This window comes from Dromiciops gliroides, chromosome 1 (genome assembly GCF_019393635.1).
Source record: "Dromiciops gliroides isolate mDroGli1 chromosome 1, mDroGli1.pri, whole genome shotgun sequence".
Lineage (NCBI taxonomy): Eukaryota > Metazoa > Chordata > Mammalia > Microbiotheria > Microbiotheriidae > Dromiciops > Dromiciops gliroides.
In genome coordinates, this window is record NC_057861.1 from 430105676 (window position 1) to 430121314 (window position 15639).

General features: G+C 36.1%; 1 protein-coding gene and 1 pseudogene across 1 annotated transcript in view; one reads left to right on the forward strand and one right to left on the reverse strand.

Annotated features, from left to right (window-relative positions):
• Positions 1–15639, forward strand: part of AP3B1 (adaptor related protein complex 3 subunit beta 1) — a 336292-nt gene that overhangs the window by 253274 nt on the left and 67379 nt on the right. The window contains 1 exon segment of the mRNA XM_043972455.1: positions 1281–1387. Coding sequence (XP_043828390.1) covers positions 1281–1387 — 107 coding nt within the window.
• LOC122732362 lies at positions 9107–10773 on the reverse strand (annotated as a pseudogene).

Sequence of the window (15639 nt, forward strand, 5' to 3'; positions counted from 1 at the left end):
AGGGTTTTTTTCACCTCTTCATATGATATAATTCATCCCCACATTCTTTTTTTTTTTTTAATTTTAAGTTCCAAATTCTCTCCCTCCTTCCTGCCCCTCCCCTACCCATTGAGAAGGCAATTAATATGGTTATCAGTTATACATGTGAAGTCATGCAAAACATTTCCATATTAGCTATGTTGCAAAAGAAAACATACAGACAGACGTACAAAACAAGAAAGATAAAGAAAGTTTAAGAAATATGTTTCAATCTGCTCTCAGTGTTCATCGCTTCTCTCTCTGGAGATTGTACCTAGACTCCTACCTTCTCCTACCTTCTGCCCTACCACCTACATCGTATATATTGCTGTTGAATTCAGCTTTTGAAAATGTCAGTTTCCTCTAGTTAATCCCCATAGTGTGTCCTTCTCCTTCTCTCCATTCCCTATGTTGAAGCAGTGCTGCCCAGTGGATAACATGCTGGATATATAATCAGAAAGCCCTGTAATCAAATTCTCGGCCTAACACTTACTAGCTATATGACCCTGGCCAAGTCATTTAATATCCCTGATCTTCAGTAACCTCATCTTTAATATAAAGATAGAAACACCTGCAGTACCTATGTTCTAGGGTTGTTATGAGGCTTAGTCAAGTTAATATATGTGTAAGCATTTTACAAACCCAAAGCATTATATAAAGTCAGCTCTTATTTATCAGAAGGAGGCATTGCAGTACAGAATAAATCCAAACTCTTCAGCCTAGTCTGCACAGTCTAACCCTAAACTACTTTTCTAGCTATATTTCTTACTTCTCTACACAAACCATATATCCATGATTTCCTTTTGATTTTTTTTTTCCTCTTCCCTGGCTGCTCTAGTGCACTGTTATTTCTTCATCTGAACTCCCACACCACTTGTCTGTAGCATCATTTAGCACTTATCATTTATTTCTATTTATTGTTAGTTGTTTTTTAGATGTGTAGATTTTGTCCTCCCATATAGATTGTACATTCCTTGCAGACAGGGCCCACATTCTTATGCAGGGTGGAAGAGCTCTTTTGTCATGCTTTAATTTTTTTTATATACTATTTCAAAAGTTATAGGATTTGCTTTGTTCTCTGTAAAAGAGAAACAATAATTGCCAGAACTTGTTTTTAATTAAATCAAGATGTTAAGTAGGATTGTCACTCATTTGTTAATCAAAGTAATTCAATTATGTCTATGGACAAAATAAAAATGTTGCCTTTAATGATATGAATCAAATTTTAATGTGCATTTGGTAATTGGGACTTTTTCTTTCAGTTAACCCAGTATCCACACCAGTAGCAGTTCTCACACCAGCTATTTCTCCAGGCCTAATAGCTGACCTGGAGGGTTTAAACTTGTCAGCTTCTTCCCCTGTCATCAATGTAAGTAATTTTCAAAATACTTTAATTTTAAAATGATTTGTGTGTGTGTGTGTGTGTGTGTGTGTGTGTGTGTGTGTGAGAGAGAGAGAGAGAGAGAGAGAGAGAGAGAGAGAGAGAGAGGCAGGCAGTTGGGGTTATGTGACTTGCCCAGAGGCACACAGCTAGTAAGTGTCAAGTGTCTGAGGCCAGATTTGAACTCAGGTCCTCCTGAATCCAGGGCTGGTGCTCTATCCACTGTGCCACCTAGCTGCCCCTTAAAAATGATTTTTAAGCCATCACATATTAAAAGGTAAATAATCAAGATTGACCCATAATGGTCTTTTTAATAGCCTCACACCCCTTTTGTTTTTGTAAAAATTCTTCATTATATTCTATTCAGATCTTACCCACATTTATTTCAAATGAGATAATAAGTCTTTTGTCAATCTTAAAAGTCTCTATATAAATTCTAGCTTTTATTAACTGTTGCTTTCTCATTACTCTTCATTAGCGTTTTGTATCTGGCCTATATTTCTATTGTCTAAGAATGGCAACAGAGAGATGAGTCTTTTGAAACACAGAATTCCTTTTTGAAAAAAATATTAGGAATTTTTTTCCACTTATCAGTCATTTTCCCTTCTTTTCTCCTCTCCAAAAGAAAGAAAAGCAAAGCTTTTGTAACAAGTTGGCATAGTTAAGCAAAACAAATTCCCCCAATTGGCAATGTCCAAAAAATGCTTGTCTCTGTATATTAGTTCATTACCAATCTGTCAGGTGGTAGGTAGCATTTTTTCACTTCTCTCAAATTTTGATTGATCATTGCATTGATTAGAGTGCTTACATTTTTCCAAATTATTTACAAATGTGTCCTTCCTTTCACCCATATCTCCCCCCACCCCAGCCCCCGGCTTTTTTAATCTCTTTGGGACACAGACCTAGTAGTGGTGTTGCTGAATTGAAGAGTATGCACAGTTTGATTACCCTTTGAAAATAGTTCCAAACTGCTCTTCAGAATGGCTGGCTCAGTTCACAGCTCTACCAGTAGTGTACTAGTGCCTAATTTTCCCACAACCTCTAACATTTATCATTTTCCTTTTTTGTCATATTAGGTGTGAGGTGATAGATACCTCAGAGTTGTTTTAATTTGTATTTCTCTAATCAAAAGCTACTTAGAAGATTTTTTCATATGAGTATAGATAGCTTTGATTTCTCCAGCTGAAAACTGCCTGTGCTTATAATTTGACAGTTTATCAGTTGGGCAATGATTTACATTCTTATAAATTTGACTCTATATATTTGAGAAATGAGGTCATTATCAAAGATATTGAATGTAAAGTTGTTTTCCAGCTTTCTACTTTCCTTCTAATCTTGGTTTGATTTATGCAATTAAAAAATTAATATATTCAAAATAATCTATTTCATATATCATAATGCTCTCTATATCTTGTTTGGTCATAAAGTCTTCCTTTCTCCATAGACCTGACAGGTAGATTATTCCTTGTTCTCCTAATTGGCTTATGGTATCAGTCTTTATTTCTAAATCATGAACCCATTTTGACCTCATTGTGGTATACAGTTTAAGATGATGGTGTATACCAGGTTTCTGCCGTACTGGGAAGTGTTTTGTTTTTAAATAAGTAGTTGAACTTTTATTTGTATCCAGTAGTCAAAATGTAAAGGTGCTAATGCAGTAGAATATAGCAGAATATAGGTTCTACATTTCTATTTTTGCCTTTATCTCTAGAATGTAGCACAGTGCCTTTCAGGTAAGAAGCATTTAATAAATGATGGTTCAGTTGAAGACCAAAATGAACATGAACAATGAGATAAATAAGAGAAAAATATTAAAGGCTTTTATATCCATGCACTTACATTGTTGCTGCTGGATGAGATAGCATTCATCCTGCATGGTTAAAAGAGAAGGAAAATCTGTTTGAGACATAATATGTGGCAATATTAAGTCCTTCTTAGAGCTGTGTGGTTCAGATCTGGTGAAATTTTTTTTTATATGGATACTAATAAACTTGCTAATCTACTGAAGAATCTAAATGATGCAGAGTGAAAGGAAAGTTTTGCTAAAAAAGTAAGTTTTCAAGGCAGATTTCCAAAAGGGGAGGTAGAAATTATTTTCAGATTATTGGAATAGAGATAAATAACGTATAAATTATGAGATGAAATTTAATTTTTATTCCTTAGTTGATATTTCATCTTAGGAATTTTTTATAGTTCTTTATTGTTTTATAGTTTGATTTGATTTTTTTACAGGAAGTTAGTGAAGTTAAGTTGCATTTCTGAAAAAAAAGAACAAAATTTCCAATTATTTCTGGTTTTTTAACTAAATATTCCACTAAACCAGTATCTGCCCTATTGCTATTTAATAATATCACCAGAATACGAATATTACAAGATTTAATGACTAATTAACATCACTGGCAATGTAAGGGAACAACTTTATTCTCCCCCCAAAATTGATAGTGATAATGGATAAACACAGTATGTGTTTCAATCTTGCATAGGATGAATTAGCTATCATTCATCAGATGTTTATATAAATGAAGGAATATTTTAGATCCTACTATTATTTCGGTGAACAGACTGTGGTTAATTTAGCAAATTTTTTTTTAAAAAGTCATTTTGCATGGAGTTTCCATATTGTGACATATCAAATCCAGAGAACACAAAAACATCAGTCTTAGATTGTTAGCCTTCTTAGAGAATAGAAAGAGAAAACAAAGACAAAAATACAAACTGAGGGGCCTGCGAGGTGGTGCAGCGGCTATAGCACCAGCCCTGGATTCAGGAGGACCAGAGTTCAAATCCTGCCTCAGACACTCGACACTTCCTAGCTATGTGACCCTGGGCAAGTGACTTAATCCTCATTGCCCCGCGCCCCCCCTCCAAGAAATACAAACTGAATCATTAAATTGATAAATTCCAGGGCCACAATTGTTCACATCTGCTATCTGAAATCTTGTCTATTATATGATTTAGATGTCCTTTCTCTATGTGGACATCAAAGTGATCAAAATAAATTCATTCCTAAAAACTCATTTTAGTGCATACTATCAGATAAGCAGTATAAGAAAAATAATTTAATCATATTTTGAAAGTTATCTTCCCCCTCAAACATAATCTAAAATTTTTTAGAGAATTATTACATAAACCTTAGCAATACTATGTTTGTATTACATGAGTAAGAAAGGAGACTTCATATTTTTATGGTAAACATTTATTTTGAGTAAGAAATTGAATAGCCTAAAAGTTTCTTCTTTTGTCTTTTAACATCTCAAGTAACCCATCTACCTCCTTCCCTTTATTACCAAATATCTTTTAAAAAGTAGCCTAGTCTATTCTGCCCTCATGCTTTCTTCCTTCCACCCCGTTTCTTCTTCTTCTTCTTTTTTTTTTTTTTAGTGAGGCAATTGGGGTTAAGTGACTTGCCCAGGGTCACACAGCTAGTAAGTGTTAAGTGTCTGAGGCCGGATTTGAACTCAGGTACTCCTGACTCCAGGGCCGGTGCTCCATCCACTGCGCCATCTAGCTGCCCCACTGCGCCATCTAGCTGCCCCTACCCCATTTCTTCTTGATCTCTTGCAATTATCTGTCTTCTTTCCTCAAAACTCTAAAGTATACCCTTATGAAATAATTTAGTCATCTGTCACCAAACCTAATGGCTTTTTCCTCAGTCTTGATTGTCAGTTTTGTTTTCCATTTGTTTGTATTAGACTGTAAGCTACTTGAGCATTTAATCTTTTGTTCATAAGATTTTGTAACTATGCTTTCAAATGTACAAGTTTTATTATCTGAAGCTCTTTCTAACCTATTTACCCCTCCTTGCTCAGATAATGACTTTATGTCATTTTAACTTTTAAAGGAAATGGTGAAAGGCCATGACATTATCAATTCCTTTACCCGTTTCCTATTTTTCAGCAACAGTTGCTTGTTTCAATAATTCAGCTTGGAGTTATTTTGATTGTGTGCTGTATCATCTCATCTTAATCTTTTTTTTTTCCTTATTTGAAATGTATTTTAATTTTTGCTTTAACAAGTTGATGGTCTGATTATGCATATGTAACTGATTCAGAAATTACTCTTAATTGAGTCTTTTTCTGTCCGTTAATATATATTCTATTTCTTTGTGTGTGTGTGTGTGTGTGTGTGATAATTTGGTATTTGCCACATCCAAAATCTTCTAAATTGAAGAAAATATTCATGATAAATAAGCATGAAACTTCTATGCATTCCATAAACTTTAGCCTCTTTTATTTCTAGATTCTAAAGCAAAATGTTAACATTTTTCACTGGTCTTCCCTATGACCACCTTTTGTATCAGTCACCAAGTATTAAAATTCAGTTTAAGAGATCTTAATGAGTTTTTAAAAAAATTTATTGGTATTTTTATGGTTTTTACATAAGAATAAATTTCAGATATATCCCTCTCTGCTAAAGAGGAGCCTTGATAGTGACTAGTCTTTGTAATTTAAAAAACAAAAACAAATTTTAAAAAACCCTTTCAAGCAAGATCAAATAATATAGTAACTAAGTTCATTGTTGTTGGCCACATTCAGGATGCATAATTCCCACCTGTACATACCAAAGTGAGGGGTAGATTACATTATCTCTTCAGTGTTTTGTAAAATTTCTTTATCTTTTCATTCTGCAATCAGTGTTGTCATATAAACTGCCTTTCTCTTCATGAAGGTCTTTTTGCTTATACTTATCAAGAGCATTCCAATGAGAAATGATGAAGTGTCTCATAATTATGTTTCTTGTAGCTTTTAGATACAAGTGAAACTATCTACTTCTCCATTGAGAACCTGTGAACCATTTAGTTTCAACTTTCTTATATCTTCTAGTTGCATTTACAGGGCAGATGTCACTGATACAATTCTGTTCTTCCAGTAGTATGTCAGTTTCTTTGTATGGACAAAACGTTTTCAAGCCAATTGTTTCACAGAATCAATATTTTTATAAAAAATTGATGATAACCATCATTGAATTGAAAGTAAGATTTCCTTCAGTGAACCCAAATATAGATCATCTGCCTTTGAACAGTGGAACATTGGCTGGACTCTGTAGCACTTAGACTTCTTTAGTATCTACCTGTATTTAATACTTATCTCTGTCTAAGCTTTGACCTAAGAGCTATAAGCAAGTAAAAAAAAACATTTTTTTTTATCCAGACCTGTGATATAATCCATATGGAGAGTTCCCAGTGTAGAGATTCCTTCTACCAATGCAGATCAGCTGCTCATCTATAAGTTATGGTCTTAGAGAATTGCCTAGGAGCACTAAGAGAAGTTTGCCCATGATGACCTAAGCTATAGGTGCCTGTGGCAGAACTTAGAAGACAGTTTGTCTTCTTGATTCTGACTCACCTTCTACATATTTTACATACATATATGCATGCATGTGTATATATATGCATATATTCACACACACGTGTGTGTTTATTCTCCCCCATTATTTAGTATTTTAAAAAATGGTCACAACTGCTTCTTCTTCCTGGCCAGAGGAAAGGTGATGATAGCTTTTTTTGCTTCTGCAGTATTCAACCCTGCACAGTATTATATGGTGAGGGGATTAAACAGCATGATGATATTTGGGGAAGGAACAGTGGAAGCAATAAACTGGAACCAAGTGATATTAGAAAGTACTTAGGGGCAGCTAGGGGGTGTAGTACATAAAGCACCAACCCTGGATTCAGGAGGACCTGAGTTCAAATCTGACCTCAGATACTTGATACTTACTAGCTGTGTGACCCTGGGCGAGTCACTTAAGCCCCATCACCCCACCAAAAAACAAAAACAAAATAAAAAACAACCTTAGCTTGGTTCCTTTCATAGTAGGTAGTTAGAAATTTCCCTTAGAAAAATACTGTAAAGCTTAGCAATGTAGACAGAAATTTTTCCAAAAAATCTTTCAACTGATACATCTGACTCTTTGTGGTAGGTAGGAGTAAGGGGAGGAAACAGTACCTAAGAGTCTAATTTGAATTTAAACTGACAGAGAAAGATGACCACAAGAAAAGTTTTATTCATATAAACCAGTACCTAACAACTGAAGTTGATACCTGTCATGGCGGGGGGGGGGGGGGGGGGGGGGGGGACAGGACGAGTGGTGGTTCTTAGGTATTCTTCAATAAAGAATTACACTCTCACACACAGTCCTATTAGAATTTAAGTAGTCTTTTATTTGGCGCTAGGAAAAGTGACTTGGGGAAGTAACTTCAACTCTTGGGGAACAGGGTTTAGAAACATTCTCCTCCTCCTTGAAGAGAGTGAAGGCAAAAGCTTTCATAGAGGATAGATGGGGAAGGGTAGGGTTTAGGTCGTATGGGTACCTGGGAGCATGGTTGATGAGTGGCTGGGGTTTGTACTGGGGAAAGTTGTAGGCTCGGAACTCAGGGAAGGATGTCACTCCTGGCCAGGTCTCTTCCGTGGAGGTTCCTGAAGAGATGACATGGTGGTGGTGGGGGGAGATGGGAAAAGAGAGGTGAGGGGAATGGGAACCACAGGGGAGAGGACAGGGCCAAGACAGCCTAAGCAGAGGTGGACTAGAGGCTCAGGAAGTAGAATATCAGTATCCCTGTGGAACAAAATTCCCTTTTGGGGTAGGGTGGGGAAAGCTTGGATACTTGTCATATTCCTGAGAGTCGAAGGGGATTTTTAAAAAAATGATGGTCCTGACCTTTGGGGTTATCTCTGTCTCCTAGCTCCAGTCAGGTAGTAGCCATGCCTAATTGACTTTACTGCTGTAGAATTGTATTTCCCCTTACTTCTTAGGCATGTCCCTTTCTGATATCTAGTTGGTCATTCTAAACTGATTGATTCTTCAATATGTCTGTCCTGTTATCGGGTAATCTTTGGTTTTGCTTCTCACAGGAGAAACTTCTGATTTATCCTAAGCCCCATGTCAATACTTATATTTCTTTATGTAACTTAGAGTTACTGTAAGGAAAAAGGAAAGCAGTAGGCTTAATACTTTGTGCTATCCTGTAAAAGATTGGCAACTAGTAAAGGTGCTATTCTCTGTCACTAAGGATAAGGCTTTGACCTGCTATATATTGGTATAACAGGAATGTAATGAGATGATAGAGAAGTCTGGCTAGTTAGCTGGGGGAATAAGATGATAAGGGATGGTACTACCAATTATAATATATCTTAAAGAAAAAGATATAAGTCATTGAATCAGAATTGAGTACTGTCAATATGAATTTCCCTTTTTAAATAGTAGGGTTTTTTGGGGGGGTTGTCCCCCCCCCCAGTTCATTCATTTATCCATTCATTTTGGGTCTGAGTCAACTATTTCATTATTGGGAAAATTAGTAGGGAAAATTTTACCAATAGAGGTCAGCAACTTAGCTATCACTTTCTTTCTTTTTTTAAAGCATACAAAAATGAGTTTATTGCTTAAGAACAGTGCATAGTAACTGTTCATGATTTCTTGTAGCAAATCAAAAATAGTGTTTTACCTCTTAATTCAGTTACATAAATTGGAAGGTAATTACAGTTTTTTTTTAAACAATCAAGATTAATTTATAAAATCTTTTTAAAAATTTGTTGTTAGGTCCTATTTCAGGGTTACCTTTCATCACTGAATCTTTGTGGAAAGTAAAGGGGATGTATTCATGATCCTGACCAAATATTTTATTCCAGGTTTAGGAAGCCATCATTAAAACATGATTTTCACCCAACTATCCAATTTAAGATGAAGTAAAAGCATTTTAAGACCAATATTTCATTGAGAATTTTCTTTGTCTTGACTCATTTGAACTGGGAACTCTGTCTGGGTCCTTGTAGGCCTTCCTGACATTACTTTCTTCAGATATGGAACCTCATCTTTATTTGTCATCCCTCCTGCTATATCCAAATGAGCCCATTTAGAACAGGTTACAAATTCCTTCAGGAATACTGCAGCTATGCAAGCTCCCCCAAATCTGTATTTCCCAATATTATTAATATCAGCAAGTTGACAGTCTACAATCTGTCTTGTATAATGTTCAAAGAGAGACATCCTCCACATGCGATCAGTCCCGTTTCAGTGCTTGCCTCAGAATTTAGTCCACAGCCAGGAGGAATTGGTACAAACTCCAGTGACACCTGACCCCAAAGCAATGTCCTTGGCTCCTGTTAAAGTTGCAGCATTTATTATAACCTTTGGGTTAAATGTGTGGGCATAACAGAGAGCATCAGCTAATATGAGCCTCCCCTCAGCATACGTATCATCAACCAGTTTCCTTTTATCATTCTTCATCCTAACAACATCTCCTGGTTTGTTTGCTTTCCCACTGGGCATATTTTCTTTTTTTTTTTTTCTAGTGAGGCAATTGGGGTTAAGTGACTTGCCCAGGGTCACACAACTAGTAAGTGTTAAGTGTCTGAGGCCGGATTTGAACTCAGGTACTCCTGACTCCAGGGCCAGTGCTCTATCCACTGAGCCACTGGGCATATTTTCACAAAGTGGAGCCAAACCAATAAGATTAAGTGGTAAATTTAGAGTTGCTGCTGTGATGTCAGCTCTCATAAGATCCATGTTTGCAGAAGGTTTGATTGAGCTACCACCACTATCAAAAGTGATTCTTTTTCCAACAAAGACCAATGGTGAGTCATCTGCATTAGGACTGCCTGTATAGTGGATTTCTAAAAAGACTGGTGGTTCTTCTGACCCTTTGCCATACGTAGGAAGGTTCCCATTCCTTGGTCCTTACATGGACCATTGTGTTGTCACTCACACTTTTGAGCTTCTGCTCAATGACTTCTGCAGATTTGGTCAGAGTCATTTTGTTGGCTGGTGTCGGTCTAGGTTCTGCCCGTTAGCAAACACAACTCCCTTCTGCCAAGCTTCATCCCCACTCCCATAGAGTTAAGCAGAAACTCCAGTCTTCTTTTTATGCTTTAGCTCATCAAATTCATAGAGACAAGACCAGCCTGAGCATCTCCACAGGGATCTACTTCCATAGAAGTAATTTCCAGGCCCTGAATTTGCCTGCATGCAGCTGCAGCAGCAACTCGGATGTTTTCTTTGCCTTCATTCCAGTTTTCCAGTTCATCTACCCCAGATGTCTTTTTACCCAGGCCAGCCACAACAACACTGGGGAAGTCCTGACGAAGACCATAAAATATACATGTTTTGCCTGCCTTCAGTGGAGGCCCAGACAGGGCCACAAGTTCTCTAAGCTTTCCAGATACAAGTTTATCAAATTTGTCTCCTGTGCTTGTAAACTGAAGGGCATCATCGTCATCCTGTTCTTTGGCATAGATCTCTAAAACAAGGCCCTTGGTCATGGCTCTGCTCTGGCTGAGCAGGGACAAAGCGAAAAAATGCCTGCACGTGAGGAGCAGCTTCCCTCTCAGGCTCCAGACGCTGAGTCTCCTCAGTGCAGGAAGAGGCAGCGAGAGGAGCATTTTGTTGGGGAGGTGGGAGCTGCCCTCCAGCTGGTGCGTGGAATGGGAAGGAGGGGGACACACGGCCTGAACCCTGCAATATAACTTACTTTCTTAAAGGTTGTCTGGTGGCCTTAAGATGTTAGCTTCTGGTATATGGTCACACAGCTGTTTTATGTCTTGAACTCAGCTCTTTCTGACACAGTGGCCAGTTTTCTCTCTGTTTTGCCACCAACCCACTCATCACATTGGGAATAGATAAACTTTCCATGATAACCGTGGTGCTTGAATATAGTTTATTTTTAGGATTTGTTCAGTATACTTTTACATCTTTATTTCTGATTATTTATAGCATTTTATAACATAATGCATTTTTCTAAATAAAAATCTAACTCAAAATTTTTATAGCAAAAGACTAATAATTTAAAAGAAAACCAATATTTCAGCCTGCTGGTTTGTCGTTGTGTAGTGCATAATTTTTCATTTTTCTTTACATGAACTGTTACTGACATATCTTACAGTGATTTTCCCTCTTTATTGTGATTAACTTTGTGAATTTACTCCTGTCATAACTGCCAAAGCCTTAGTTATCCTCTAGTTTTTCGGTCAGGATAGATGGTTTTAAAGGGTGTCTTCACTGTAACCAGTCACTTAATAGATCATCTGATAGATATTCACTAAGTATTATAGTTTCATTTGTGAGGATAGGTGATAACATTGCTTTGATAAAGTTTATTTCCTGATATAAAGGGAGAAATTGCATGACCTTTTTTCATTATAGTGTTTATTAAAATTTTTCCAAGTTACATCTTAAGTGCTTAGGCTTAAGATTTCCAAGAGTTGGGGAGTGAGAGAAATTGTAGATTAAAATTAAAAATAATTTTGTCAAGATAAATTTGAAGAAAATCCTTTATTTGTTCTGATGAAAATGTCAGTAGTCATGGAAGTGTGGTAAAAATAATGAAAAATCACTGGCCTGGGTCTGCTTAAATTGAAAACATTTTTTAATTAAAGTTTGACAGCATTTTGTGTCTCCGTTGCCTAGCCACGTCCCATTTTATTCTTTGATTCAGTTCTCTTCTAAATAGGAGTTGCTTTAATTTTTTAAATTAAACTTTAAAGTATGACATCTTTTAATTCCCACACTGCTTCATTTGTCTCAAATTTAAAACAGACCATCATCACCTCTTCCCCTTGCTAGATTATAAGGAGGCACTAAACCTGTCTTGCTGTTTGTGCTTTTAAAAGTTTTATTAATTTTCCATCACAAGGTTTTTGTTGAGCATTTATTGGAATTGGTTTTAGGAAAATCTGTGTAGGTCAGACACCTCTTCAACGAATACTATTATAGTGAAACATGTACTATAACAAAAACTCAGCTGGCTGGATATCAGCTCTTTTAAGATAGGTCCAGATGCCTTGACCTCATTCAGAACCCCCTCTTCTATGGTCCTAATGTATAGCCTACATCACCAGCGTTATCTTCAATGTTTCCTCTTTCCTGACACTATGCTTACGTCAGACAGAACTAGTTGTTATAGAAGCAAAATGGCGTAATGGAAAAATCACTGGTTCTGTGGTCAGTTCTGTGATCCTCCCTCTGATGCTTATTTATTATCTGTGTAACTTTGGAAAGGTCACATACCCTCTGGGTCACAGTTTCCTCAGCTGTAAAATGGGTGGCTAAGACTAAATGGCATATTATCCTGTGAACATTGCCACCCTTATACCTACATTCATGTAATTCTCCCTAGTCTTCTTTTGTATCCATCCTTCAAGGACAAGCAGGTGTTGATGCACCCTCCTCCTTAAAACCCTTGATAGATCTAACCAGCTAATTACAATTTCTCCTTTCTTTGGAATCATTTAGTACTTGATGCCTGTCTTGTGGCACTTTCCATATTCGGTCTTGCATTGTTGTTACCATCCTCATTGTTGTTCAGTCGTGTCCTACTCTTAGTGAACCCTACTGTCCATGATACTGGAATGGTTTGCCATTTCCTTCTCCAGCAGATTAAGGCAAATAGGTTAAGTGACTTGCTCAGGGTCATATAGCTAGTAAATGTCTCAGGTCGGATTTGAACTGAGGTCTTCCTGACTCCAGGCACAGTTCTCTATCCACTGAGTCACCTATCTCCCTCGTCTTTTATTCTCGTTTGGTCCCCACTACTAGATTTTAAGATCCCTTAAGATCCTTTGAATCCATAGGTCAGTAGACTAGCACTAAAAGATCATCTTGCCCAAGGATAAGGAGTTCAGAGAAGTTAAGTAATTTGCCAACAGTCACACAGGTAATAAAAAGGAAAAAGAAGAGAAGGGGGAAGAAGAGGAGAAGAAAAGGAGCTTGCATCTATAATACTTTAATGTATATAGAGCACTTTATATATAAGATCTCATTTGCACCTGGACACAAACCTGTGAATTCAGTAGATACTGCAAGTGTTATTATTTTACATACAGGTGTACTGGCACTTAGAGTGGTGAAGTGATTTCACCAGAATCAATCAGCTAGTAATTGTTAGGGGCAGTGTTTTATCCCTGGTGTCCCTGACTTCAACTCCAGTTCTCTCTCTACTGTGCCAAAGAGCAAAGCCAGGAACCAGATTTGTCTTATTCATGTTTGTATTCCCAATCATGCCTTCCTCACCTAGGGCTTTAGGTGGACATAGGTGTCTCGTATGATTTTACTGAACAAATTGAATGGAATGAATGCAGTAGTTATCTTCAGTGAATTCAGTGATTTATTGTTTGTTTCCTTTAAACCATGCAAGTAATGAAAATCTAAGGCATTCCCCCCAAAACGATTCTCTGCTTTGCCCATGTTCCTCCAAATAGGAAATAACTTGATGGATAAAAGTGATTAAAAGCTAAGGCTTTATACATGAAGGTGTATACTTTGGAAGAGGGCACATTTTTAATATTTGTATATACATATATGTGTATGTATGTGTGTGTGTGTATATATTTTTAAAAATTTTTAAGTAAAACAAAAAACCATTTTTATTTGTAGTTTTGAGTTCCAGTTTTTATCCATCCCTCCCCTTTCCCCTCCCTGAGGTGGTAAGCAATCAGATATAGGTTATACATGTACAATTATGTAAAACATTACAATATTAGTCATTTTGTATATGAAAACTTGAATAAAAGGGAAAAATGAAAGAAAGTGAAAAATAGCATGCTTCAGTCTGTGTTCTATCTATCAGTTCTTTCTTTGGAGGTGGATAGTATAGTTCATCAATAGTCCTTTGGGATTGTCTTGGATCTTTGTATTGTTGAGAATAGTTAAGTCTTTCACAGTTCTTCATCAAACAGTATTGCTGTCTCTGTGCACAATGTTCTCTTGGTTCTGCTCTCTTCACTATATATCAGTTCATACAAATCTTTCCAGGCCTTTCTGAAATCACCCTGTTTGTCATTTCTTATAGCTATCATATATTTTAAAAGACTGCTAGATTTGGAGTCACAGGACTTGGGTTTATACCCCAGGTCTATACTTTCCTTTCCTTATACCTTGGATAAGTCGGGTAAACTTGGATTTCTTTTTCTTATTTGCAAAATGAAACATTTGAACTAGGTGAGTTTTAATGTCCCTTACATTTCTAGGTTCTGGATCTATAAGATATGAAATAAATATGCCTTTTCTTTTTGACTTAAAGGTACTTCTTTTCCCTTATTAATCAGTAAGGTGATTTCGGTAAACAGACATACTACTGAGCCATCTGCTGTGTTACTAAGTTTTCTCAGAATATATTATAATGAAAAATGAAATAAAATTGTATCTCATGGAGTTTGTAATAGCATGATTTGACCAGTTTTAAATCATAGTGTACATAGAGAATTCCCTCCACTCCCTTCATATCTGCAGTTGATTGAATTTGTATGAATTGCAACTCTCACTTTTATACATAGTCATCCTGTACTAGGATAAAACTTGTTGCTTCTTTAGAATACTTGAAATGCAGAATTTCTTTTTAACTTTCTGAGTATCTCTGCTTAATTATGTAATGAATACAAAACAAGTTAATTGTTGAAACCCTTTTAGTCTCTTAGAAAATTATGCACAAGGCAGATACTTAATGAATTTATGTTGAATTGAATTGTTTAATTGTGAGAAACAACTCAATAATGGAAAAATTTATCATGATATTTAAGCAAACTTTTTTTTTCGTTTCAGAGAAAGAAAAAATGAATTTAACTGTAGGGCACACACTGAACTAACACTAAGAAATTAATTTATTACCAGAGAAAGAAGAACATAGAGTAAAAATAGATAAGTACAGTATTTGACCCTAATATCAAAGAAATGTAGCAGCCACTTATCTTAGGATGTGTCAGATGGCCTATTATTCAAATCATTCAACACTGTAATTGCATACAGCTTTTATAAATCCTATCAATAAAGCTTATTTCTCTCTATTTGTAGCTGCTGTATATTACTGAATATCTAAGTGCCTCTTCCAAATCATTAGCAGTATTGAAGCTCTATTTGACTTTAAATCCAAAAAAGCAAAGAAACTTTAGACAACTTCCTACCTTAAAGCAGAGACATACATGAATTTTGAAATTCACAGTTTTACATTTTCCAAAAGCTTTTATTTTAGCCCTATCTTATAAATTGACACTGATCGGCAGCATTACTTTCCCAAATTATTTTCATATATTCATGTTCCTTGTACTGAGTAAATTAATAATGATGTATCATAAAGTATTTATGAAAGACAAATAAGTTGGACAAATATTTTGAAATTAAAATTGTCTTCATTGATGAGTAAAATATTCCATGTTAGAAGCTGCTTTCAGATGACTGTTTTATAATATTTAGAAAGTAGAGGTACTAACTATCTTAGTCAAAAGTGTCTCATATTTTTGTCATCCAACTTCATTACT